Raw genomic sequence first — 27783 nt, forward strand, 5'->3', positions numbered from 1 at the left:
CCCACCTCCCAATTGAAAATACCCAATAAATGATGATTTTATATATATTAAGCTTACTGATATTATTATTGTGGGATTCAATAGATAATAGTAAACATTTAAAATTTGAATACTTAAATGCTTTTTAAATGTGTTTTTTGGTTGTGGGACAGCAGTTTGCACCACTCCTGTAGAATGGCCCACACACATCACAGGTGTTAATTAGTGATGATGCTGACTGACAAAATTAGCCTTTTTATACTTTATATTCTTAGATTTTCACAAAGCAGCTTATATTTTATGTTCTTCAATTTTATAATAAAACTGTGAGTATGGTGAATATTGGCTACTGTGCAAAATAAAACAACATTGTGATTATATTTTCACAAAATATAGCTTACATTTTATATTCAGCATTTTATGCTCTAATATTTTCTAATGAGAGTATTGTGAGTAATAAAATACGATAAAGCAAGTAATGAATTAAAACAAGTTGCATCTTTGTTTATTGGGAGAATAAAGCATCTGATCAACTCCAACATTTCCGCACTTTTCTCCAAAGTAGAGTCTAAATTAGATGTCAGACTCATATTCTAATTTTACATTTAAAACCATTACAAATATAGAGTGTGGTGTATCAGCAAAATGAAAAGACTGGACCTTTTGGCACGGCAGATGTGTTGAATTGGCCGTATTTCAACGCACGTGTTATCTGTCACTATCTTTTTCTGAGGTCAGGACAGGAACGTTCCAAATAAAGCACGTAATGAACTCACGGTTCACTTTCACCTTTATCCTATATTTAGTGTGTCCACAGCTGATCAGACCGTATGTGTCGATGGGTTTTTCTTCTCAAACACTAAGACCATTAGGTCATTTTGTTGGGTTATTTTCACAATCTTGGGTAGTTTTTGAGCAATGTCAGGTCAGTGTCACTGACAGTAGAAACAAACTCTTCTGGATTAAACTGGAACGCTTTGCAAACAGCCTTTTATGTCTCTTATTCTGAGAAGAAAAAAAACATTCTGAGGGGATTGAAACCTCGTGATGGCTAACTGATTAATGTCAGAGAAGTTAACTTTTCATTTAAAGAGAAGATTTTATTTTACACTCTTAAAAATAAAGGTTCTTTAGATTATTATTATGTTCTTCACACTAAGAAAAATGTGGTTCTTTTATTTGGGGAACCAGAAATGTTTCTTCTATGGCATTGCTGTGAATTTTTTGGAACATTTATTTTTAAGCGTGTAAGCAATATGAAAATAACCATTTTATGCACAATTCTAATCAACATGAGCTACAATTTGGCTTATAGAAAGTATTTGTTGGAGTGTAAGATCTAAGATGCAGTAAAAACATTTTTATCTCAGCTATAGTGGAAGGACTAAGTGTTTTTTTGACCATCAGAACAGTCAGATCTTGTGATAGACTCTTAGGTAATCTGTAAATATTGGGGTAAAATCTGCTGATAGACCTCAGTGTTTTCATCTCATATCTTTTTGGCTGTTATGCCTTTTGTCTTCACTGTAAAAAAGAATTGTTGGTTTAATTAAAAGGTAAGTTACCTGGTTGCCTTGGTTTAATCAACAGAAAACTCAAAATATTATGTTATCTGAACCACATTAATTATTGAAGTTGATTTAAGAAAAAAGAAAAAATGTTGTGATAACAAATCATGAAAATATTTTCTGATGAAAAAAGATCTCAATCTCCCCTTATAAAAGCCGTCAATTATATGATGTGTGAATCCACATTTTTCAGAATCCATTTTATTGTGATGAAAGTATTTAGCGGTGTAATAGTCTGTGAACAACTGCCTGAAATATCAAATTCCACATTCAAATATAATTCAGAGACAAAATAAACCATTTAATGGAATACAGACCTCTCAAATATAGCTTATCAGGAAACATTTGGGACAGCAAACATTACATGAACTACCATACAAATAATTCCTGAACCTTTGCATGTCAAAATTCAGATGGTGCCATCAAGAGATTTGAGGTGAGAAAAATTATGAATGATAAACTTTACCAAGATAGAGACAGGAGAAACCAAAGACATCATGACAGCATTCATTATCAATAGTCTCGTCATATGAACACTGATGATGTGGTTGTGCTGCACTGTGTCCACTAGACGGCGCCTGCGCACTGTGAGCTCAAGCATCTGGTTCTGCAGCAGCAGTTACAGCATCTCCTGCTGGTCTGATGTGTCGCAGGTTGATCATTAATAACACCGCATGTCCATCAAGAGATGAAAAAGAATCCTTCCCGTTGCTTTTTTATTTGTTTCTCGTGATACATGTTAGCACAATACACAGAAGATTAACATTAATATCAGTATTAAATAGCCAGACATTGCATAGTTTAAGAGCACAAAAACATGCTGCACAAATTCGCGACAATATTATCGCTATTAAACTGTGTGATATCTGAACTCAATACTCAACGCCATTATTTGTTAAAAACTTTTTTACTAAAAAATAATGTCTTAAACTAATCGTTTACAGCGTCTCTCAGCTCTGTCTGTAGGATCAATTCCGAAACTCGGTTCATTTTCGGAATCATTTACCTGTTTGACTTTCTTCAATCATTGGACCCCGTTGACTTTCACTGTATGGAGAAAAAACTTTTTTCAAAAAGCAAAAATGTTATGTTCTACAGAAGGACGAAAGTCAAACAGGTTTGGAACGACAGTAAATGATGACAGAATGATCATTTTGAGGTGAACCTCTTAACAATAAAGGTTCCTCGTGCAGTGACGTCATAGAAGGACCATTTTGGTTCCCTAATGAACCTTTCAGTGATCACTTCTTAAAAGAACCATTTTTTTCTTAGTGTGAATGACATTTTAATGACCCAAAGAAGCTTTTTCCACTATAAAGATCGTTTTGTGCAATGGAAATGTTAAAGATTCTGCACCTTTATTTTTAAGAGTGTATGGCATAGTTTGGGACCTTTAAGATAAAGTTGGTGGAGAGTTTGTTTCTGCAGCACAAGCTAGAAGATGACTGACAGATGCAGCTGTGGCTCCAGCATCTGCACCATATGAAACAGCCGGGCTGCCTTGCGTCATATTGACCGATCTCGTGTTGTCTTGTGACCTGTTTGGTTTGGATGGTTTAGGGTTACAGTGTTGGGGTTCATTGGGACAGAGGTGAGAGTTTGGACTTCGCTCCACAGCCGCTTGGGCAGCCACGGCTCAACGTGGCACTGTAAGTGTCGTATGTTTATTTGTTCGCGCTAATGATTAACTCCAGCAGGGCTATATATGCTTCACTGAGGAGCGTGTGCATGTGCATCAGAGAGTCGCTCACCTTCACCTCCTCCCTCCCTCGAGCGCGAGTGCATGTGTGACAGAGAGAGGCTTGACGCGGTCATTGGTGCGTCCCGTAAACGTGTCACAACTTTTGATGGATTACCCCACTTCTGAGTGCTCAGGTGCGGCTCACTTCTCTCCGTCCACTCACTAGTGCGCGTCTCTCCAAACCTGCCCCGAACAGAGTCAAAGTAAAGTCAACATGCTCTCAGAGTCGTTCTCGTGGCTGCACCTGTGCAGTTTCGTGTCCGCGGTGCTGTCCACGCTGGTGGTGCTGAGCGCGCTCACGGTGAAGGGAACGAGCGCGGCCACCACGGGCTGCCCGACGTGCGGCATGCCGGCGATGGAGAAGGGCGCGGAGGAACGTTACCTGGTCGAGATAGCCAAACAGCAGATTCTGAACAAGCTTCACCTGCGGGAGAGGCCGAACATCACGCAGACGGTGCCGCGGGCCGCGCTCATGACGGCGCTGAGGAAGCTGCACGCGGGCCGCCTCAGACAGGACGGAACCCTGGAACTGGACAACAACTTACCGAACTCGCGCACGAGTAACCAGGCATACGAGATAGTCAGCTTCGCTGATGTCGGTGAGTATCTGACCTATAAAACATTCTTAAAACGTTCATTGTAAACTGGTACCCAGATAACAGGGAACGTTCTCAGAAGTTATCACCAAACTTTATTCCAGAAACGTTAATAGAACAATGTTATCTGGTCTCAAAACGCCTGGGTTGGATTACTGTGACTCTAAATAGTTTATTAAAAAAGCCCCTCTGTCAATAAAGCATTTTATATACACATTTACAAACGTAAATATTAGAATGTTGATCCATACAGGGATATTATAGTTAACTAAAACTAAAACCATAAAAATTGTTTTAAGTTATTAAATTTAAATTGGGTTAAATGTTTGCTCAACCTGCTGGGTTAAAATAACCAATTGGCTGGGTTAAAACATCCTGTAAAAAGTAATACCCTCTATCTACTCAATAAAATTGTGGCAACAGATTACAAGCAATATTATTAATTAAATTCAACATATAAGAATTGAGTTAGAATTAATCAAATTAATTCCTTAAAAGTCAACCATTTAAAATGTGTCAAATTAGCAAACACCATTACTAAAGCCACAAACTGACATAAAAAGCAATAAGTCAAACTGGGCAACTAAATGAAATACTGATCGCCATAATGGTGACCAAACGTTTTCAATAAAATCAACATCAACATCTAAACCTCTGTTAATTTGTGTGTTTCTCTTTCCTTCAGTGATTTATCTTGTTATCATCAGGTGTCTTCAATGATGGCAATAAAAAATAAAGAGTTCTTAGTTAATCTTTGACATCTGTCTGTTATTCAGATATTTTTGTTTAAATTTTACTTAAATTTTACTTGTTTTAAATGGTTGACATTTAAGGAATTAATTTGATTAATTCTAACTCAGTTCTATTTGTTGAATTTAATTAATAATATTGCTTGTAATCTGTTGCCAAAATTTTATGGATAGATATAGTGTATTACTTTTTACAGTGCATTCGCTGGGTTAAAACATCCCATTCGCTGAGTTAAAACCCAGCATTTTTTAGAGTGTATAAATTTGATTTATTATCCTAACCCCACTGGTTTGCAGCACAAGTCGTTTTACGGTTTAGTGCACTTTGTTATTCTTCATTTACCTGTAGTGGCGAATGAATTCACACATTCACAGACAATCCTCTTCTAAACACTCCTGTCTGATTTCTCTCCAGATGACGAGGTTTCAGGCGGTTTCAACACCAGTCTGTCATTCCAGTTCCTGCAGGAGAAAGGTCACAGCGTGCAGGTGCTGCAGTCGTCTCTGTGGCTGTACGTACGGCCGGCTGACGGCCCTCATCCAGGTGGGCGCGTGAATGCCGAAATATACCTGTCGACCGCCGCCAATCGTACTCTGCTGCTCCAGAGGAGCGTGGAGGTGTCGCGGGGCGGCTGGCACACCTTCCCCGTCACCGCCGCCCTGCAGGCCTTCCTGGACGGAGGTCAGCGGCGTCTCCGTCTAGAGGTGCACTGCGAAGACGGAGGACGCAACCTGTGTAGCCGCGACGCCTCCGGCGAGCACCAGCCCTTCCTGGTGGCGCAGGTGCGTTTGCGTGAAGATGCCTCCACACACGCCCTGAGCAAGCGCTCGCTGCGGTGCGGCGACGACGTGAGCGTGTGCTGCAAGAAAGACTTGTACATCAAGTTCCGCGACATACAGTGGCAGGACTGGATCATTGCGCCGGAGGGCTACCACATGAACTACTGCATGGGACAGTGTCCGCAGCATTTGTCCGGGTCGCCCGGCATCGCCTCCTCGTTTCACGCCACCGTCTTCAGCCAGCTGAAGGCCAACGGCATCCAAACGGCAGTGTCGTCCTGCTGCGTGCCCATCCAGAGACGCCCGCTCTCCATGGTCTACTTCAACTCTCAGCACACCATCGTAAAGACTGACGTCCCGGACATGATCGTCGAGTCCTGCGGGTGCACATAGAGAACAATCACAGGACACAACAAACTTTCCATGCATTAGCAGTACACTTATTTATCTGCTTTATCATGAGAGGTGAAACACCTTCTAATCAAGGCTTTCTGTCTAAGCAAAGCATATGCATTATAGGTTTTTATGAGCCCTGGTATTGCGTATCTATAGCACGAGTTCATGCTTTCATTTTGCGTGCTTTTTATACGCAGAAATTACCTTTTGCATGCATATAATACACATTTTTTACATGCATATAATACGCACTTTTTGCGTGCATATGATGAAATCTACACACCCAACCAATTCTACTCAACGAGTAACTTTTGCGTATCAGATGCACGTAAAAGATTACTTTTGTGTATAAAGAGCACACAACATGAAAACATAAACTCGTGCAATAGATACGCAGCACCAGGAGATCGGGCAGGTTTTTATAGATGTTCAAATACTCAGGGAAATCAAAGCACACTGGCCTGACTCGGCACGGTTACCCAACATGACGGGTAAACATTTAGATATTGCCACACGTTCCAGAAAAGGTCTGACAGTAGATGAAAGTAGCACTGCAAAAAAAAATGATTCTCGCTTTGTATTTTTGTCTTGTTTTCCAGTACAACTCTAAACATTCTTAAATCAAGATACATTTACTGGAGAAGCAAAACGACTGAAGACAAAATTAAGTGAGTTTGTGCTTTAAACAAGGAAAAAAATCTGCCAATGGGGTCAGAAAATGAATCTTTTTTTCCCTTTGAATTAAATTTATTTTTCTGATCTCATTTTGCTTCTCAAGTAAATGTATCTTGATTAAGGAATGTTTCGATTCTCAAAAACACTGAGAAAGATTTTTTTTTGCAAGCAATGCAGTATCTGATGAATGTTTCTCTCATAATAGCTCACTTTTGACTGTTTACGCTAAGCACCAGCAAATGCAACTAAACATATGTAGTACTGGCTTTCTTTTCAAGCTGCTTATTCAGTTCAAACAGATACACTTACTTTTTTTTATAATATTAATAATAATAATAATGTTTTATTTATATAGCGCCTTTGCAAAAGCTGTACAATTAATGTACGATAATCTACAAACAGTACAATCTTCTACATTGTACATGTTACAAGTGTATTTTTGCCATGTTTTGGTGTGTATTTTGTCTTGTGTCTTATGTTGTTTCGTTTGAAGCACTTCCTAGGGATGCGTATTAGTGTGGGGAATCACTGCATCGGACGGGGTTTGGGCTCACAGCATTCTGCAACTGCACTTTATATGTTATTTTGCGTAGTTAGTACGAATCAAGTCGTGCAAATCAAATCAAATACATGTGCTTTGTTTATTTTTGCTTCGACAAAAATAATACTGTAACTTGTGGCACAATATGCAGTAACTCACTGAGATTCATTTCTATAATTTTTTTTTTAATAAAGGAATATTTTCTTATAAGTGGGAGAGCTTGGAAATGTGTACTGTATTGTACGATGTAATTTTGCTGAATGTGTGATTTTAAAAATAAAAATTTTACCTACTACTTCTTTGCCTTCTTTAATGATAAACTAAATAAAGATCTGAATAAGAACAAAGGTCACATCAAAAATCAATAGACCAAACAAACCCTGATATTTGACATGTTCTTCTGTATCACTTTCATCAGCAAATCCAGAGCGATATTACAATATTTCACCGTTTTTATGTCATACAGTCTCTTATCGCTTGACAAGTAATTGATCATCGCTCTTGGAAAAACGCTGTAATTCTCTGAAGGTAATCAATAATGTCTAAAAGGCAAAGAGCGTGTTTGCTTGGGCAAATAATTGAAGTGGTTTTTATAGATGTCTATATTTGATGAGTAAACAACAGTGTCATTTTTTTGGCACGACTTCAACAGGCGGAGTAAGGGTTGTCCATCATAAAAAAATAATTTGTTTGCTTTAGCTGAAAACGTGACATCAAATAGAAATATAAACATAAACTCACCAAACACAAATATTGCTGTCAACAGTCGAGGTACAAGGGCGTCTGAACGTCTGAGAGCAACCTGGAAATAAACAAAGTTTTAGGATTTTGAAACAAATAAAAGATATGATGTTAAATGAAGACAAAATGGTTATTTTTCTGTACAGAAGCTCAAATCACGCCGGAGATCATCAGGTTTTGTTCCAGTGATGCTGTTATTAAAGCAAAAGAGACGTGCATCAAATACTTCTCAAAAAGCTCCAGCGATCTCAGACTTTTGGACTTAACTGTACGTGAGACATAACTTGATGCGGCCAGTTAAAGAGAACGATAAACTCTTTGGCAGTTCTCGTCAGGTTGTGTACAGAACAGTTGCATTTTGTCCCTGACTGATGCACCTGAATGCGTGATCTGATATGTAACACTGACTCGGATCGCCCGTTTGTACTGATTTCAGCAGGTCAGATAAGTCTTGCCGTGTTGAAAAGGGTGTCGTTCATTACACTTTGTAAACACACCAACAAAATGCTAAAGTGGTGCTGAGGTAAATCCGAGAGCAGAGCAATGCCTTCATATCAGTACATTATAATTCAGTTATTATTATTATTTGCTCATGAATCAACCTCAAACAAGTACAGTATGTTGCCTTTACAATAAAGCAACACTATCTGAAGGGTTCTTAATGTTAAAGTCGGCATGAAAGGGAAGTTACGCTAGTCTTTTCTTACTTATAGTGACGTATATCGAGTGAAACGCTTCTCAAACAAGAACAAATGTAGGGCGGGGCTTGATTTTGTCTGTGGGGAATTGATTGGATGGTTGTGGTTTGCTATTGGTGGATCTCATGTGAGTGACAGGTTGCCCCGCCCTCATCATCAGAGAAGAGAAGAGATGCTGCAAGAGGGAGGAGAAGATATTCTGATTCAAGACTATGAGGAACATGAATTTAACACAATTATGATGTGCACCGATAAATCATTAAATATAAACACTGCAATATTCCATTATTTAAAAAAAAAAAAGAAATGTCAATTTTGATTTCATGGTGACTTTAAAGGGGTCATGAACTGTGCTGTTTTATTGTTTTATAATGTTTCCTGGGGTGCACTTATAATGTTAGTTTGCTTTTTACATCAAAAAATTGTCATAATTTAGAAATAAAAGGCATTTTTCCTACCTTGATTTTAGCCTCTGATTTGAACTCTGTTTTAAGGGGCGTGTCTGCTGTGAGACTTCAGTGTAAACGCCCACTGCTGTGATTGGCTGACATCTTCGCCTATGAAATAGCTAAGTAATACTCTCTCGAAAACTTTTAGCATGTTTTTACTATTACATGAAAAGTGCTGCATTACATTTAGATCTATGGCATTATATTCAGATCGTGGCATGAAAGGTTGCAGTGATGAACATTGTAGTCGATCACAGACATGTTGTTGAGCTCATGAAAGCAGTGATCTCGTCATTGTAACTCAATTTCTGCACACTAACAGATGCTTTCACCATAACTAACAGTGCAAATGTGCTGTAAATAAGAGATTCGTTGAATAAAACGGGAGTCCAGAACTGATAAACTCGCTCTGTTTGATTGACAGCTCCAGTGATTGTAAAGGGAGCGTTCTTTGATCACTTTCTGTATATAATTTAATCACCATTTAAATAACAGATTATTTTCATCCTACTGAAAGAAACAACGTGAAGTTGAGCGTTTAGTCACTGGTTTGATTTACTGACACAAAGAACATGTGACTGTACATGAATCATTAATATCAGATCAGGCATTAGAATGAACACAGTTACTGACATGTTGTTGCATTACTGTCGAGTTCATATCGTAAAAGTCTGTTTGCACCGAAATACGATTGATTTACCAAAGAATCCACAGTGAAATGAACCGAATATAAATAAATAAAGCTCAACTGAGACATTCACATTGTTGAAAATAAATAACATATTCCTGCATTAGGATCCTTTGAAAGGTAATGTTATTTTAGTCCTGTATCGCTCTTCTCTCCTCCTCATCTCACTAACACACCAGTGGGCGGGGCTAATGCTGCAATGATGAAGTAGGCGTTGATTTCTTCTGCGGAGGCGGAGTTTCACCTATCTATGATAGTCACATTCCAGGATCAGTCGTTCTCTGGGTCTGGTGTCAATAAAAGCTGTTTTTGGACTAACAAGGAAGTTTTCAGTTCTGAAACTTACAGGATATTCTTATAGTACGATGACCTCTGATATATCAAAAGCTCAAGGAAAAGTTAATTTCTCAATTCATGACCCCTTTAAGATTTAACTCATTAGCTTTATACAGAGTTCTTCACTGCACTTTGCTTTATTTGTGTTTGTGTGTGTGCGTGTGTGCGTGTGTGTGTGTGTGTGTGTGTGTGTGTGTGTGTGTGTGTGTGTGTACGCATAAGTGAATGTGCACAAATGCAGGAAGCAGCTTGCTTTGTTCATTTAATTCAAAGACGTTTATGTTCCGGTGAAACCTAGTGACTTACTGATACACTGACATACTAACCCACAGACCCACTGAATTACTGTAATCCTGCATCCATAAACACACAAACACACACACACACCCTACGCGCCGATAATCTGCACGCAGTCTGAGGTGTAAGATGTGTCCTCATGAATGTCATGACCCGCTCGGAGACTCTTACGGGACATACAGAAACAGGTTAGGTGACGTTGTCTTCACCCGGTGAAATGCTCAGGGTTTAAACATTCAATTAACCGATTCGTCATCCTGAGAGAACAGGAAACACAAGACAACTAAAGCACAGTCTGTGCCTGAAATGCCTTTATACAATCAGCAGCATCACTAAAGTAAACACCGAAAGCAAAGATGACAGTAAAAGTCCAGCAAATATGATGAAGACAGAAAGAAATTTTAAAATCTGCTGCTATAGAATAAGAATATGTTTAATAATTATATATTTATTTTGCATTCTCATCTACAGTGACCCCAAAAAGTATTTGGACACTTCAGTCACGCATATAAATGTCTGAATGCAGTTATATCAGATAATAAATATCACAACAAGTGTCATTTATTGTAAAGAAAGATACACAAACACACTTTCCAGATAAAAACATTTGACAGGGAGAAGTTTGTTAAATGATAAATCAATAGATGAAGACAGTCAGTATTGTGTTAGTTTGTAGTTAGTGGATGATGTTGATACATTAACTACATTAACTAGTTCTCTTTTGAGGAGAACTGACTTCTTAAATCCACTAAAAATCACCAAACCACAAGCTGATTCAGACACGATGAAGAAAGGTGACATTATTAGAGAGTAAAGTTCCTGATATAGACATTTAGGAGAGTGACTTTACTTTTTGGGATCTCTGTATATGGAAAATATCAAGAGGTCACATGCAAAATGTTTAAGTGCATGTGTGCATTCCCACAATGCAGTGCGTCAGACACTTCAAATAACTTAAATCCACGAGCTGATCCTATTACTGTAGACCCCATTACCTGAAATATCCACTCAGTTACATCACATTTAGAGCACGAGCTCCTGCAACCTCTCATGAGTGACAGTGACCAGCGGTCACTAGATAACAACGCTTGTGTTGTGAACTCAGAGCAGCCAGTTTCCAGTGTTTAAGTTCAAATCAAAGTAAACAAAATATCTGAAAATGTCTCACAGTGAAAGTTGTCAGTTATAATCAGATTAGAATCAGACAGTGTTTTCTTTTAAAACTTAAAAAGGACTGTATCAGAAGTTTATAATTTAATTCAAACTCAACTGTTACTGGTTAAGATGTGCATCATATAATTACATTTATGCATTTGGTATTTTTATCCAAAGCGATTTACACTGCATTGAAGGTATACTGGGAATCGAACACATGACCTTGGAGTGATGGATGGAAGGATGGATAGACAGACTGATAGATAGATACGTGGATTGATGGATGGATTAATGGATGATGGATGGATGGATAGATACGCGGATGGATGGATGGATGGATGGATGGATGATGGATGATGGACAGATAGACTGATAGATAGATACGTGGATTGATGGATGGATGATGGATGGATGGATGATGGAAAGATATGTGGATGGATGGATAGATGGATGGATAGATACATGAATGGATGGATGGATGTATAGATAGACACATGGATTGATGGATGAATGGATGGATGGATAGACTGATAGATACATGAATGGATGGATGGAAGAGTGGGTGGGTGCATGGATGGATGGATGGATAGACAGATAGATATGTAGATGGATGGATGGATGGAAAGACGGATGGATGGATGGATATGGAGATGGATGGTTAGATAGATATGTGGATGGATGGATGGATGGATAGATAAATGGATGGATGGATGATGTATGGGTGGATACATGGATGAATGGATGGATGGATGGATAGATACGTGGATGGATGGATGGATGGAAAGATGATGGAAAGATAGATATGTGGATGGATGGATGGATGGATGGATGGGTGGATGGATGGATGGATGGATGGATGGATAGACAGATAGATATGTGGATGGATGGATGGATGGATGGATCAATAGACTGATAGATACATGGATGGATGGATGGATGATGGAAAGATACGTGGATGGATGGATAGATGGATAGATATGTGGATGGATGGATGGATGGATAGACAGATAGATATGTGGATGGATGGATGGATGGATGGATCAATAGACTGATAGATACATGGATGGATGGATGGATGGATGATGGAAAGATACGTGGATGGATGGATAGATGGATAGATATGTGGATGGATGGATGGATGGATGGATAGACAGATAGATACGTGGATGGATGGATGGATGGATGGATGATGGAAAGATACGTGAATGGATGGATAGATGGATAGATATGTGGATGGATGGATGGATGGATGGATGATGGAAAGATACGTGGATGGATGGATAGATGGATAGATATGTGGATGGATGGATGGATGATGGAAAGATAGATATGTGGATTGATGGATAGATGGATGGATAGATACGTGGATGGATGGATGGATGGATGGATGATGGAAAGATATGTGGATGGATGGATAGATGGATGGATAGATACATGAATGGATGGATGGATGTATAGATAGACACATGGATTGATGGATGAATGGATGGATGGATAGACTGATAGATACATGAATGGATGGATGGAAGAGTGGGTGGGTGCATGGATGGATGGATGGATAGACAGATAGATATGTAGATGGATGGATGGATGGAAAGACGGATGGATGGATGGATATGGAGATGGATGGTTAGATAGATATGTGGATGGATGGATGGATGGATGGATAGATAAATGGATGGATGGATGATGTATGGGTGGATACATGGATGAATGGATGGATGGATGGATAGATACGTGGATGGATGGATGGATGGAAAGATGATGGAAAGATAGATATGTGGATGGATGGATGGATGGATGGATGGGTGGATGGATGGATGGATGGATGGATAGACAGATAGATATGTGGATGGATGGATAGACAGATAGATATGTGGATGGATGGATAGATGGATGGATAGATACGTGGATGGATGGATGGATGGATGGATGGATAGACAGATAGATATGTGGATGGATGGATGGATGGATGGATCAATAGACTGATAGATACATGGATGGATGGATGGATGATGGAAAGATACGTGGATGGATGGATAGATGGATAGATATGTGGATGGATGGATGGATGGATAGACAGATAGATATGTGGATGGATGGATGGATGGATCAATAGACTGATAGATACATGGATGGATGGATGGATGGATGATGGAAAGATACGTGGATGGATGGATAGATGGATAGATATGTGGATGGATGGATGGATGGATAGACAGATAGATACGTGGATGGATGGATGGATGGATGGATGGATGATGGAAAGATACGTGAATGGATGGATAGATGGATAGATATGTGGATGGATGGATGGATGGATGGATGATGGAAAGATACGTGGATGGATGGATAGATGGATAGATATGTGGATGGATGGATGGATGATGGAAAGATAGATATGTGGATTGATGGATAGATGGATGGATAGATACGTGGATGGATGGATGGATGGATGGGTGCATAGATGGATGGATGGATGGATAGACAGATAGATATGTGGATGGATGGATGGATGGATGGATGGATGGGTGGATGGATGGATGGATAGACAGATAGATATGTGGATGAATAGATGGATGGATGGATCAATAGACAGACAGATATGTGGATGGAAGGATGGGTGGATGGATGGATGGATAGACAGATAGATATATGGATAAACGGATGGATCAATAGACTGATAGATACATGGGTGGATGGATGGATGGATGGATGGATGATGGATGGAAGAGTGGGTGGGTGGATGGATCGATGGATAGAAAGATAGATATGTGGATGGATGGATGGATGGACAGACTGATAGATAGATACGTGGATTGATGGATGGATTAATGGATGATGGATGGATGGATGAATACGTGGATGGATGGATGGATGGATGGATGAACAGATGATGAAAGATAAATATGTGGATGGATGGATAGATGGATGGATAGATACGTGGATTGATGGATGGATTAATGGATGATGGATGGATGGATGAACAGATGATGGAAAGAGATATGTGGATGGATGGATGATGGATAGATGGATGGATAGATATGTGGATGGATGTATGTATGGATGGATAGATAGATAGATAGATAGATAGATAGATAGATAGATAAATGGATAAATGCATGATGTATGGGTGGATATGTGGATGAATGGATGGATGGAAAGATAAGATAGATTTGTGGATGATGGATGGATGGATTAATGGGTGATGGATGGATGGATGGACAGATAGATAGATGATGGAAAGATAGAAATGTGGATTGATGAATAGATGGATGGATAGATACGTGGATGGATGGATGACGGATGTATAGCAGTGTAAGTGGCTTTGGATGAAACATCTGCCAAATGCACAAATGTAAATAAATCATGTCCATTTTAACCAGTAACTTGTATAAAATTCAAACAATATTTGATGATATAATGATCTTCATATGAATTCACTGTAACTCACTACAAAACATTAACATCATTTCATGCAAAGGCATGTCGGATTTTAAAACTGTGGCCTCTGCTCACTCATTTAACTAACCATAAATAGACTATCATCCATACTTCTAAAAACAACACAGGATGAATCCAGAGAAATCCTTATTCCAGGTTTATCAGGACAGTGATAAAACACTACAAGAGAAAGCAACAGTGCCACACAGTGCAGCATTCATCATGACTCATCTAGCTAATAAATGATGCAAACACAACCAGGAATTGCACGCTCACACATGTACAGGTCAACCAGATTCACATTTACTAAAAAAGGACATTTTCATGGAATTCCACAAATCCAAACACAAGCCACTGGGGTCATATGCCGTTATCTGTGGACACTGAATTGCAAATACTATCACATCAAAACCCTCACGAGTCACGACACAAACTGATGACAACAAACCAGAATGAGACAACATCCAACATGTGCAGAAGATGTTTATATCGGCCACGTATTAACTGATATCACCCCTGCTGTCCAACTGAAAACAACAGATCTGAAACTCACAAGACACTAGAGAAAAGAGACCAAACTCACAAAAGATTTCAATACAGGTGACGTAAGAAGAACTAAAGCTAAACGTAGACTATAAACGAACAAAAATACATCATTCCTGCAGAACTCTATATAGTCATCATCATTATAGCTATCGTTCTTGGTGTGATTGGGCCTTAAGACCTTAGACTAATGCAGCTAAAATTAAAGTGATAATTCACCCTAAATGATCATTCCTTCGTGTTCTTCAGGAGAAAGAAAGTCATGCATGTTTGATGGCGAGTAAATGATGGCAGCAACAGGCTGATTGATAGAGACAGTGATTGACGGATAGAATCTGCTGATGGAGAGACGCGTCTATATGGACTGTCACTCAAGATGAGACGAGACGTCATTAACAGACTTCAGACAGACATCACACACCTATGAAATACACTTCAAACACGTACTTCACGACTAACTGAACTTTCACCCGTCATCAGTGTTCAGTCATCAGAATCAGTGTTCAAATATGAACTTTATACTAAGTTATGAAGTTACGTCACTGTTCAACAATGTGTGCAGTGTATGCACATATTCAGATAAAATAAATCTCACGTATTTCTCATTGAATTGACAGATTGCAGAACATGAAATGCGGTGAACAATTTTCAGTAAAATTTGCTCATGAAGTACTAAAATTGATTGATATTATTCTTACATCAGTAGTAACAATGCAAAGCATTTTATCCACCGTGAATGGCACACTAACGTGAATAAAAACTGCAACAGATACTAAGCTGTGATTGGTCAGTACCGTTTTTAAGATGGGGTTCAATAATGTGATGAGAAATGAACACTGGCTTTTGCATAATATAAAGAAGATCCAGACAGTTTCCACTAGGTGGCACAGTTTCAATAACAGGAACAAGCTCAAGTAACTACATTTTTCTACCAAAAGAGGAACAAATTCACACCTCTCAGATCCACATGCATGTTCATATTTGTAAAAGTTGTCATCTACAGTCATCTACATAACCTCTGCTTACTTACTGTAGTAGCTCAGCGATCTATTAACATTAATATCACCGCTTTCAGATTTACTCAGATTTTACTTTCTAAATATAAGCCTGTAATGCATCCAAAGAGCTTCATTTAGCAGTGCATTTTGACTCTTATTCTGCCATTGATGGCAGGTTTAGATACGGCTCGCGGTAAGTACACAGTGAAAGTGAGATTATAGTAAAGAAAAACCCTTAAACAGCAGATTTGGAGATGAGTATGAGTAAGGGAAGACGAGTAACTAACTAAATGTATAGCCGGACTAAACGTATAGCTTCACAGCACCTACATCAGAGGGACAAACATAGCTATCAGATATGTTTTTGTAATCTGGGACTATTTTAAACAAATTAGTTTCTCAGACAAACCTTAATTCTTTGGTGTATGACTAAGGCCTTGATTATCAAATTTCTGGACGAACATCATTCTTGCCCCAACATGCAACTCTGGAGAGAAAAACAACAACAAAAGAAGGTGAGTTTTGCATCAGAAAACTAGAAAGTTTTCAGGTAGTCATACCTAAAACAAACAACAGGTGGCGCCTGAGGATTTATCAGAGATTGTGAGTGAATGTATTCCTACATTTCAAGTTATATGAACAGATATTCATTCAGCAGACAGATTTACCTGATGCAACTTACAGCACAGATTCAGTCGCCCAAGAGGAACCTGTGGGTAAATGTCTTGCTTGAAGGCTCGTGGCTCGTTCTCTGAAGGGTTCAAACTAGCTCTAATTTTTAGCCACTAAACCACACAAATGTGTTTCCAAAAAAGAAAATTTGAAAACAATGAACTATCACATAGAATTCAAAGTCTATGGAAAGTCCTGATCTACATTTACCTGATAATAGAAGCATTTTTTAACATGCATAGATGCTGATACACTTTTTAGCAGCTTTATAAGGTGTTTCGTGGAGTGCCGTGGTGAGTTTCAGTGATTACAGATCTCCATTTGTAACTGAAAGACTGCAGGATCAAATCCTAGAAGAGTTGATTCATAAACTACCATCATTGTGAAGCTCCCAGGTTCCTACAAGAAGCTACCTTTGGTAACGACGTCTGAGCATCAGCTGAATGAAGAAAACCCAGAATAACTATCAACAAGAACAAAACCAGACATGCCGCAGGTGTTCTGTTTTGGAGTTTGAAAGTATTTGACAGAATTTTGTCCTTTTGCCCTTTGAAAAACAGAGAAAGACAAGACAAAAACCAAACAGTGTACATACCCTATTTGTTTTGCTCATCTTCTAGTGGATCTGGTGCATTCTAGACTCCTAGAATTGAAAAGAAGGTTGTTTACTGTTTGAGACAACTGGAAGCAACAAAGCCCTCTTCAGTCTTTAGCATTAATTGATGGGTCTGATAAAGAGTTCCTGCAAATCAACACAGAAACTTAAGGATGGAAGTTTCTTGCATCATCTACAGAGGGAATTGAATCAGTCCCCAGTTGGGGTAATGATCTAGAGGGAATGTCAGATTGGGAACCTTGGACATTGTGCTCGCCAAAAACAAAGGTCCCTGGCACATGCAAGTACATTAGGTAACGAACAATATTTTGTTGTCCTTACCTAATCTTTGTTCTAGTTTGGCAGGTGGTGTAGTCTACCGATGAAAGATTTGGACAGGTAACAAATTGTTTGAATCCATCCCAATCCCAAGTCCCTACAAGAGAATACGGTGATATTTGGTGAAGCTCATTCACAAGGGAATGTGAGATGAGAGACATCTTGAGCACTGGGGTCGAAGTATTTCTACCCATGCAATTTAACATCAATGAAACGAGGAAGAGATAGAATCAGGATCATTGTCGGCAACAAAGAGGATGGTTGGAGGTTAGTGCTCCAGCTATCCTGGTGGGCTTTATCAGCACCTGTTTTCTTGTCTTTCAATTTAATGGAGTGTCCAAGCTTTGGAAGACTTATTCCAGACATTTTTCCGGTACTAACGTTGGGGCATCTAGTATCTTGGACACTGGGGATGAAGTTTTTCTACCCATGCAATTTAACATCAATGAAACGAGGAAGAGATAGAATGAGGGTTATTGTTGGCAACAAAGAAGTTAGGTCGAGGTTAGTGCTCCAGCTATCCTGGTGGGCTTTATCAGCACCTGTTTTCTTGTCTTTCAATTTAAAGAAGTGTCAAGGTTTGGAAGTCTTATTCCAGACATTCTGGTTCTGAAGTTGGGGCATTTTAGATTTCAGACTCGAGGTGATGATACACGGGGCAACTTGTTCCCGAGCAATGTTTCTTGGGCACTTTCCCATTGAGAATGGGCAACAAACTTCTATCTGGATACTTTAGATTGAAATTTGTTGCCCATTCTCAATAGGAAAGTGCCCAAGCAATATCGCTCGGCAAAATTGGGCACTTTCCCATTGAGAATGGGCAACAAATTTCTATCTGGATACTTTAGATCGGACATGGGCCCTGTGTCTCACCTGGTTGCCCGTTGACGGTAAGATTGCCCAGCAACATTGCTCAAAAAGTTGCCCCGTGTATCACCACCTTTAGAGAGACCCAGTCTGAAGGACCTTTAACCCCTTGTAACATATCAGTTGATCCCACCGCACACAGACTTGACTGAAGGTGGTTTTTTTCCCAATGGAATAAAGCTTCCCAATGTACAGATCCAGTCAGGTCTACAGTTTAAAACATCTTATCCGAAGAAATAAGGGGCCATTTGGACTGACACATCTACTGTCTACAAAACCTCTGCTTTCTTGCTGTAGAAGTACAGTGATCTATTAACATTAGTATCACTACTAACGTAGAGAAACCACTTTCAGATATACTCTCAATCTCAAGATATTTTCTCTGAAATGCATCCAAAACTCAGTGCATTTAGACCCTTATTCTACTGTTGATGGTCTCAGGTTTAGATATGGCTTGAGGTAACATAACACATTGCAAGTGAGGTTATAGTAAAGAAAAAACCCTTAGACAGTATATCAGTTCATCCCTTAATCAAAGGTTGCCAATGTACAGCATCCACCTAGACCAGTCAGGTCCACTTTTTAACATCTCATCCAAAGGAAGATGTCACTATCCTGGGCCACTTGGACTGATACAGTCCAGTCCCTTAGTTTTCACCCTAGGAGGGTCTCCAATCCAGGTACTGTCCTGGCTCAACCCTGCTTAACCTCAAAGGGCAACTAGTAAAGAGCTGCAGAGTGATAGGCTGCCACCAGTTAACTCCCTCAGCAACATTTGCCAAAAGGGTTGGGGAAAAAAAGGTAGAACGCAGCAGTAGGAGGACTTTGAATGTGCCATTGCCTGACCCCATTTAAACTGTATGGTTTTTTTGCATGTGAAATCCCACAACTCAAACTCAAAGCCAAAAGTCACCAATGAGTCTAACAAGCTGGAGACCCCAGAGGAGGCAAAGCGTAACTACCACAAACAAAGGAGCTGCATGACTGCCTTCTAGGCTTCCGTCTGAAAATCATTCAATTGCAAACATTTGTGTTCTTTTGCAACATAAGGAGCAAGTTCTAGCCTCCTACATCAGTGATGAAACATTTGTGTGGTTTGGATATACTGTCTGGCTGTAGGCCCACTGAAACCTCTCTGTCCAGCCAAGCAGTGGTGGGAAATGTTTGATAGTCGCTGCCAGAACACTTATTTCAGTAAAACAGAAGCATGTTCATGTATGGGTTGACAGAAAACTATTCACTTAAGTTACAGATTCAATTGGCTTGAGATCAAGCTCAATCCCAGCATTCTGGCTCGACTTCTCTACTTTTCTTTGAATCTTTTATCGTCCAGCAGCTGAAAATGGTGCATCTGATCACTTATTAATCAGCAACCTATCCTTAACAATACATTCATCATAGGGTCAATATAGTGCTAACAACGGGAATTCATGGGTTCGAATCCCAGGGGATGCATGCACTGTTAAAACGTAATTAGTTTGGATAAAAGCATCTTCCCTAATGTTTAAATGAGTTATGCATCCAAGTTATGCATCCATTATCCACTATGGGTTGTTGGTTTTGAAATGTCTTCGCATGTAAAAAGGGTTTCTCGCTGCTGTGCAGAGACAGAGCCCCTACTGGCAATGTGGAGAAAATGCTACATTAATTTAGAACAAATAAATAAATATGTGATTTCTTAAATTAAGAATCTTAAATCCGCACTGTTGTACAAGTAAGTCAATATTCAGGATACGTCGTTTCACAACCATTGTGATATAAAGCATAAGCATCTACATGATTAAAAGAGCACCGAGATGAAGAGAGTGTTGGGTGTTTTCAGAAAGGACGAGCGCTGTTCGTTTATCTGGAGTAAGCTAGCATCAGAACAGGTCAGGGAATTAATGTCACCTGTCTTTTCATTCTCTCTAAACCCTCATTGGCTCAAAGCCCCAACCACTCACATAATTTCCTGCACAGACCTAATTCTTGTGGATGGAAACTACCAGGCCGTCTTGGAAGGTGCTTAAGCTACAGCGAGAGACACTTTCAGCTTACAGAGAAGAAAGTGTGTTTATGTTAGTAGGTCAACAGGGAAAGCTGTAGATAGTTTCATAGCATCAGTGTTTCTTCAAAAATCTAAGAGCAAACTAAATGGTGAATCTCACAAAAAATTTTAAAATAAATAAATAATAAAAAACTAGACTTTATATAATAAAAAAAAAATATATATATATATACTTCTGTTTTTTTTTTTTTTTTTTTTTTGCATTACAATAATGAGAATTTGTGTGTAAACATGATTACTGTCATAAACTAATGTCATAATGCAAAAATAAAATCCTTTAAAATAGGCTTCATTGTCTTTAAGTATATAACTTCTTAATGTGGTTGCACTTTATTTTACAGTATGTGCACTTACAATGTACTTACCTAAGAAAGTACTGGGTAATACAGGGTAACTACAAGTTGGGTTGAAAATGGACAAACCCAGAGATTGGGTTGTTTTAACCTAGTGGTTGGGTTAAATGTTTGCCCAACGTGCTGGTCAGTTTTATTTAACTCAACTATTGTTTAAAAATTACTATATGTCTGGATTAAAATGAACCCAAAAATATGTTGGAAATTAAAAATCAGACACATAATTACTAGAGGAAACAATAATAATCAAAAGGTGAACATTTATTAATAAGCAATTTAATAAATGTTTATTGTTTAATTATTATTCATTAAACGTATTAATAAATGTTCATTTATTAAACATATTAATTAATGTTAATTTCCAACCTATTTTGGGTTCATTTTAAGCAAGTAATACAGTCATTTTTAAACAATAGTTGAGTTAAATTAAACTACCCAGCAGGTTAGGCAAACATTTAACCCAACAGCTGGGTTTGTCCATTTTCAACCCAGCATTTTTTTAGAGTGTAGGATTATGGGTAGGTTCAGTGTTAGTGCCTTGCAATTACTATAATAATTACATGTACATGGGGAACAGGACTGTAAAATAAAGTGCTACCCTTAATTTCTACTTTTGCACAAGTTTAATCCAAACATATTATTGCCAGGAGATTCACTGTACATTATTTAAGATAACAAGTTTATTTTATTAAAAATTCTGAAGCCATTATTAAAGGGATAGTTCACCCAAAAATGAAAATTCTGTCATCATTCACTCAACCTCATGTTTTCCTACTATGGAAGTCAATGGCTACCATCAACTGTTTAATTCTGTTCAACAGAAGAAAGAAACTCATACAGGTTTGGAACAACATGAGGGTGAGTAAATGATGACAGAGTTTTCATTTTTGGGTGAACTATCCCTTTAATCCATTCATAAAAATGCATAATATGTCAGTATACTCACCCAAAATGGTAGTTGATTGTAAAAAAGCACCATCAGATTGTATGTTCCACTATCCAGGTGACCTTCTGGGTTTTTCATTGCAAGAAAGAAAGAGACAAAGGCATCAGACACAAACTCAATATACCTTTGGATTCTATATATGAAATATGAACAAATGTGAAATCATAGTGATGGGATCATTCAAAACTGTTCCTGTATTTACTATAACTGTGTGAATATATCAAGCCAAATCATTCATTAAAGCTTGACATACTGTAAACTGACAGGACGCTTCAGTATTGTTGAACAGCACTGACCTCTGGTGGAGGAAGATTGAGGTGACGCTCCTATAGTCAAAACTAATGAACATTCAAAACAGAACAAATGCATTCCTATTAGAGAAATTTTGTTTTGCTTTGCACAGATTAAGGTGAAACATTTACTGTTAATTCATTTGTTGCAACTTGTTGAAGTTAACATCCGTCTTTACAAAGAAATGAATCCACACATGGATATTTCATTACCATCACATGGAATAAAATTGTTTGCGGGATCTGTCTGACAAGTCATTTTTATTTAGAGCTTCCCATAAACTTCATAGAAATCAATCCCAGAACCGGTTAATCCTGCTATTCTAATGAAACTTCATTTCAAGCTCTTCTGCTTCTAACGAATTTATGAAAAATGCACACATTTCTAAGTATTTCATATGTCGCACACGTTTGCAACTTTAAGGCTAAAGTGAGATAATGAGATGCATCTTCCTATTAGAGAAAGTGTTTTTCTTTGCACAAATTATTGTTGATTCATTTGTTGCAAGTTAATATCCAACTTTACAATGAATTATACAAAAATCAATCTACACATCTGGATATTTCATTGCCAATGCAAGGAATAAAAATGTTTGCTGGAGCTGTCCGAAGAATAATTATTATTTAGAGCTTAAAAAATGCACCAACATAATCAGACATCACTGACAGAACCTGTTAATCCTGCTATTCTAATAAATCTTCACTTCAATCTCTTCTGCTTCTTAGGAAATTATGAACAATGTATACATTTCAAAGACGTTATATATCTTTGCACACATTTGCAACTTTAAGGCTGAAGTGAGATAAAAAGATGCATGCATTATCTTTCTAGAAAAAGAGTTTTTCTTTGCACAAGTTAAGGTGCAATATTTGTTTTAGCTTGTTTAAGTGGACGTTAACTAAGTTAAGTGTGCTATTCTAATGAAACTTCAATCTCTTCTGCTTCTAATGAATTTATGCACACATTTCTAAGTATTTCAAAGATGCATATGTTGCACACGTTTGCAGCTTTAAGTGAGATAATGAGATGCATGCAGTGACTTTGTGCATAAAAATAAATGCATTAAAAAGAAACAAAAACAAAGCAAACAATAATAGAGAATGATTCATATAATTGTGCACGCTTACCTGCCTCTCCTGCGCATGCATCTCTGTGCCGGTCTCTCCTCAGCGGTGTGTGTGTGTGTGTGTGTGTGTGTGCAGACGGGGTGGAACAGACGGGGTGAAAGCGTCCTTTTATGCAGATCTGAGTGTGCTGTGCCGGTAGCAGGGTCGGACCCAGAGCCAATGGGAGGGAAACATGTGCACAGGACCATCTGCAGTGGAAAAACAAATCCTGTAAAGACTGGATGGATTTCGTTGAGTGAGAGAAAGCTGCCCAGATGTCGAAGGGCTGAGCAACAGATGTAGAGTTACACTCTATACAGAAATACACACCGTAAACACACACACACACTCTCTCTCTCACACACACATAAACACACACTCCCAGGTGAGAAAAAAGTAAATTTTTATAATATACTTAAAGTGCTCTATTTTCACGCACTAATTTCGTACTTAATATACTAAAAGTCTTCTTCAGTACTTCTTAAGATTATATTAAGAACAACTAAGTGTGCTATTTTGAGACACTATGAAATATGAACTAAAATGTGCTTTTAATATACTATCTCTGCATTTAAAAATGTATTTAGATACCACTTTTAGTACACTTGAACCCATAGTGTACTACAAGTGCTAAATTATTTTTTTAAATACAGAGATAGTATATTAAAAGCACATCATTTCTTGCCGTGTGAGAAGGAACATGTATTATTTATGGAACATGTAATATTTGTACTTTTAAAAATTCTTTTGTCACTGCAAAACTATTGAACGTAACTGCACAAAAAGTGATTAAAATGGTAAAAAAAAAATTAAATGGCGACCTAAAATACATCCCTGCTCTTATACATGCATGCATATTTTAATATAATTTCCAGTATTGTTTGTCTCAGAACGGCAGTATATATTGCATGAATTCCTCTATATTCCTCTGGCATCTCTGCAGCTTTGGAAAGTGAGCTTCTTCTTTTCACGCTAATCACGTGCATTCACGCTAATCCAGAAAGAGTTGTAAGCTCTCAATGAGCTTGAGGAGGTTTATGTGAATGGACACCTGCAACTTTTATTTGTGAACTGAGGCTGATCTCTCCTCATACAGTGGATTCTCGCACAGGTGGTCGAAATCTTACCTTTACCTGATTTAGACTGGACCAATTTAACTAACGGACAGGTGCATTCTGGGAAAAGCCTCTTATGACAGTTCTTTTAGACACTTTCAAACAGCACCGATTGAAATGGCAGGCAGGAATAAACTAAAGCTTTTGATTTGGTTGATCGTTACTTGCTTTTAGATAAACTTCATGCTATTGGTTTTTCTGAAAATACAGTTTTGTGTTTTAATTCATATCTGCACAACAGAAAACAATGTGCTGTCCTAAATGGGAATAAATCTGATCTTTTGATTCAAAAAAGAGGTGTGCCTCAAGGTTCAATACTGGGACCACTTCTTTTTTCTATTTATGTAAATAATCTACCATTAATTCTCAAAAATCGTCAGGTTTAACTTTATGCTGATGCTACCATCATATACGCATCTAATTCTGATCTCTTCAGTCTGATTTTAATACTTTACAAGATTGGTTTTGGCTAACAAATTAGTGCTTAATAAAACAATGTCATATATTATGATTTTGGTTCTAGACAGAAACTTAAATCCAAAACTTGTTCCTGTGTTGTATCATGTAAAGACGTTACTCCTCTGCAGAAAGTTGATACTATTAAATATCTTGGTGTATGGCTTGATTCTGAACTTTCTTTCAAATCACACATTAATCATGTTTTACACAAAGTCAGCATTGGAATTAGTATCTTACGTCGATCTCAAAAGTGTTTTTCATATAGTGCTCATAAGAAACTTGTTTATTTGATTATTTGTGTGTGTGTGTGTGTGTGTGTGAGTGAGAGAGAGCTTAACCTGGCAGTCTGGAAGTCACTGTGCATATGGTCACAGCATCTGTGTGACTGTAAGCCAGCAAACTGACCAATCACACGAGATCAACTCTCATTCACAACGTTCACTCAATCACTTAAAACTTCATTAATACATCACTGAATCTGTGGAGCCTTTCAGCACAAATGACACTTTGCACAGATGATCTGATATGTTGTTCACTAATGACATTCAGAAGTCAACAAATACTTTGTGAGGAGGTTGTATACTTAAACAATGCATTTTTTTTCATCACTTGAAATCAATATTTAAAATAAAATCCCAAACCTTCATGCTGCCATTTTTGTTCAGTTCAGTGTACAATTTTTTTTTTTTAGAGTCGTAAATGTCATGTGACTGATCACGCTGGAGTGAAAATGACGTCATGACAACGCCGATTTCACCGCAAGAATGCGAAAGGTGTTCCGATCGATCGGCCGATAATCACTTCCTGTGAATCGATCAGATTTGACGCTCAGATTTTGATGACGACCAAACAAACCTGATTCAGTGTTCAAGAACAACGGTCAAATTGCGGTATAAATTTCGAACTTTTTTAAATAAATAATTCCCGAGCAGTTTACACGCATGCGCTGTCCTCCTCCCGAGGCTTTTTTTTTTATTTGGTTGTAGTTATTGGTGTAAATCACTGCATCTTACCTCAGAAAACGTTTGTCTTCATTTCAGACTTCCTGTTCGCGCGCTTTTCCGGTCAGTTTAACGTTTTTTTGTTCGCGAGTGAGAAAGGTCTCGTGCGGCTGTTCACACAGTTGAAATGATATCAACACAATTTACTTACATGAAATGTAAAAATGTGAAATGGCAGTTGATATTCCGTTGATTTGCCACTGGACAGGGCAGGGAATAGTATACGGCGGTAAATACTTAAATATAGCATATTAAGATATTATATTAGGCCAAGTTCATTATATTAATTCAAAACATTTTTTGTCTTTGGGTTGTTTTGTAAAATGTGATTCATGAGATTCATTAAAAAAAATCCTTCGATCATTATACCGGATTTTATTTGCACTTCGAGGACTTGCAGGGACAAACTTTACTATCCTAAGGAAAGTGCTACAGATTGCCAGGTGGAATTGGTTTTGGTTTGTGTGGATGGTGGTTAAGATCTTGGCAAAATGCCGATAGTCTTGTCGCTTAAGGTCAGCGCTGTTAGTGGATTACAGCGCCACTCACCTCACCTGTAACCGGACACACGGAACTCAGTGTGTGCTTCCATGCAGCCCTTATTAACCAGAAACAAACCCTACAAACCCTTCAGTCTAATAGGATTGAATGTGCGCTGTGTGGAAAACCACTGGACGGTCAGGAATGAGGAGAAATAGACCTGAATTAAAGTTTAACTGATTGTGAAGGTGAAATTTAGACCGGGAAAATAACATCTGATTGATTTGTTGTAAACCGTGCTCAGCTGAAGAATTTTTAGCTTTATGAACGCGTATTTTCACAAATTTTATGGTGTTGACAGCGCGCCCTCTTGCGACGTCGTAGGAAACACGTTACCATGTTCATGGTAGTTCTGCAAATGACCGCGAATGTTGTGCCACATCGTACTTCTTTCGGAGTAAAATGTTTACCAAACATATTAATGAAAGAAAAAGAAGGATATAGATAGAATCCATTGCTATAGCCAGCGTTCTTAATTCAAATTAATTTCTTAATTCATTCATTGACTGTTCTTAATTCAAATGATGCCAAATCTAGTCGTTTTTTAATCAGTCCTTGACTGTAGGTACTGTAATATTAACCTAAATATTATTATGACATTATGCTATTTCAAATATATGCTATTATGCAAATTTGTTAGACTTTTTTTGGTTTGGTTGTAGTTATTGGTGTAATTCGCTGTGTCTTACCTCAGACTCACTGTTCGCGCGCTTTTCCGGTCAGTTTAACGGTTTTTTTCGCGAGTGAGAAATGTCTCGTGCGGCTGTTCACACAGTTGAAATGATATGAATAAACACAATTTATTTGAATGGAATGTAAAAATGTGAAATGGCAGTTGATACTCTTGATATTTGCCACTGAAGTCTGTTTATATGGGTAATTTTTTGATGTGACGGTCATTTTTTTGTCCAAAGGCCTTAATAAAAAACAAAGATATGACATCCAAAGTATGTAAGGTAGTACAACTAGATCTTTTTTATTGAATCCAAACAGGTTTTAATTATTTTGCTACATATAAAGGTATTTTAAAGATTTTGAAGTGTCAAAAGGTAATTCGGTTTAACCGTTCAAAGGCCAA

The 27783-nt window shown here is 38.1% G+C and overlaps 1 protein-coding gene and 1 long non-coding RNA gene across 3 annotated transcripts; one reads left to right on the forward strand and one right to left on the reverse strand.

Annotated features, from left to right (window-relative positions):
• The first annotated feature begins 3266 nt into the window (after positions 1–3266).
• Positions 3267–7320, forward strand: LOC127514461 (inhibin beta B chain). The gene is made up of 2 exons (XM_051897313.1): positions 3267–3887; positions 5049–7320. Exons 1-2 carry the CDS (start codon positions 3503–3505, stop codon positions 5804–5806), a joined length of 1143 nt encoding a protein of 380 aa, XP_051753273.1. The 5' UTR covers positions 3267–3502; the 3' UTR covers positions 5807–7320.
• A 126-nt stretch (positions 7321–7446) lies between these two features.
• LOC127514462 (uncharacterized) lies at positions 7447–23729 on the reverse strand. 2 transcript variants are annotated; one of them, XR_007930642.1, is made up of 7 exons: positions 23612–23729; positions 22490–22531; positions 22194–22258; positions 17984–18077; positions 17642–17689; positions 16784–16861; positions 7447–7827 (listed from the first exon to the last, which is right to left on the reverse strand). It is a non-coding gene; the product is annotated as an uncharacterized LOC127514462 (long non-coding RNA). The 2 variants fall into 2 exon arrangements; XR_007930641.1 differs by having other exon boundaries at positions 16784–17689.
• Positions 23730–27783: the final 4054 nt, after the last annotated feature.

Source organism: Ctenopharyngodon idella, chromosome 6 (genome assembly GCF_019924925.1).
Source record: "Ctenopharyngodon idella isolate HZGC_01 chromosome 6, HZGC01, whole genome shotgun sequence".
Lineage (NCBI taxonomy): Eukaryota > Metazoa > Chordata > Actinopteri > Cypriniformes > Xenocyprididae > Ctenopharyngodon > Ctenopharyngodon idella.

What these genes read in the sequence shown, in the direction of transcription:
- LOC127514461 (XM_051897313.1), top strand. Translation starts at nt 3,503, where the DNA reads ATGCTCTCAGAGTCGTTCTCGTGGCTGCACCTGTGCAGTTTCGTGTCC. An exon ending in AGTCAGCTTCGCTGATGTCG is followed by an intron (nt 3,888 to 5,048) that starts GTGAGTATCTGA and finishes ATTTCTCTCCAG; the next exon opens with ATGACGAGGTTTCAGGCGGT.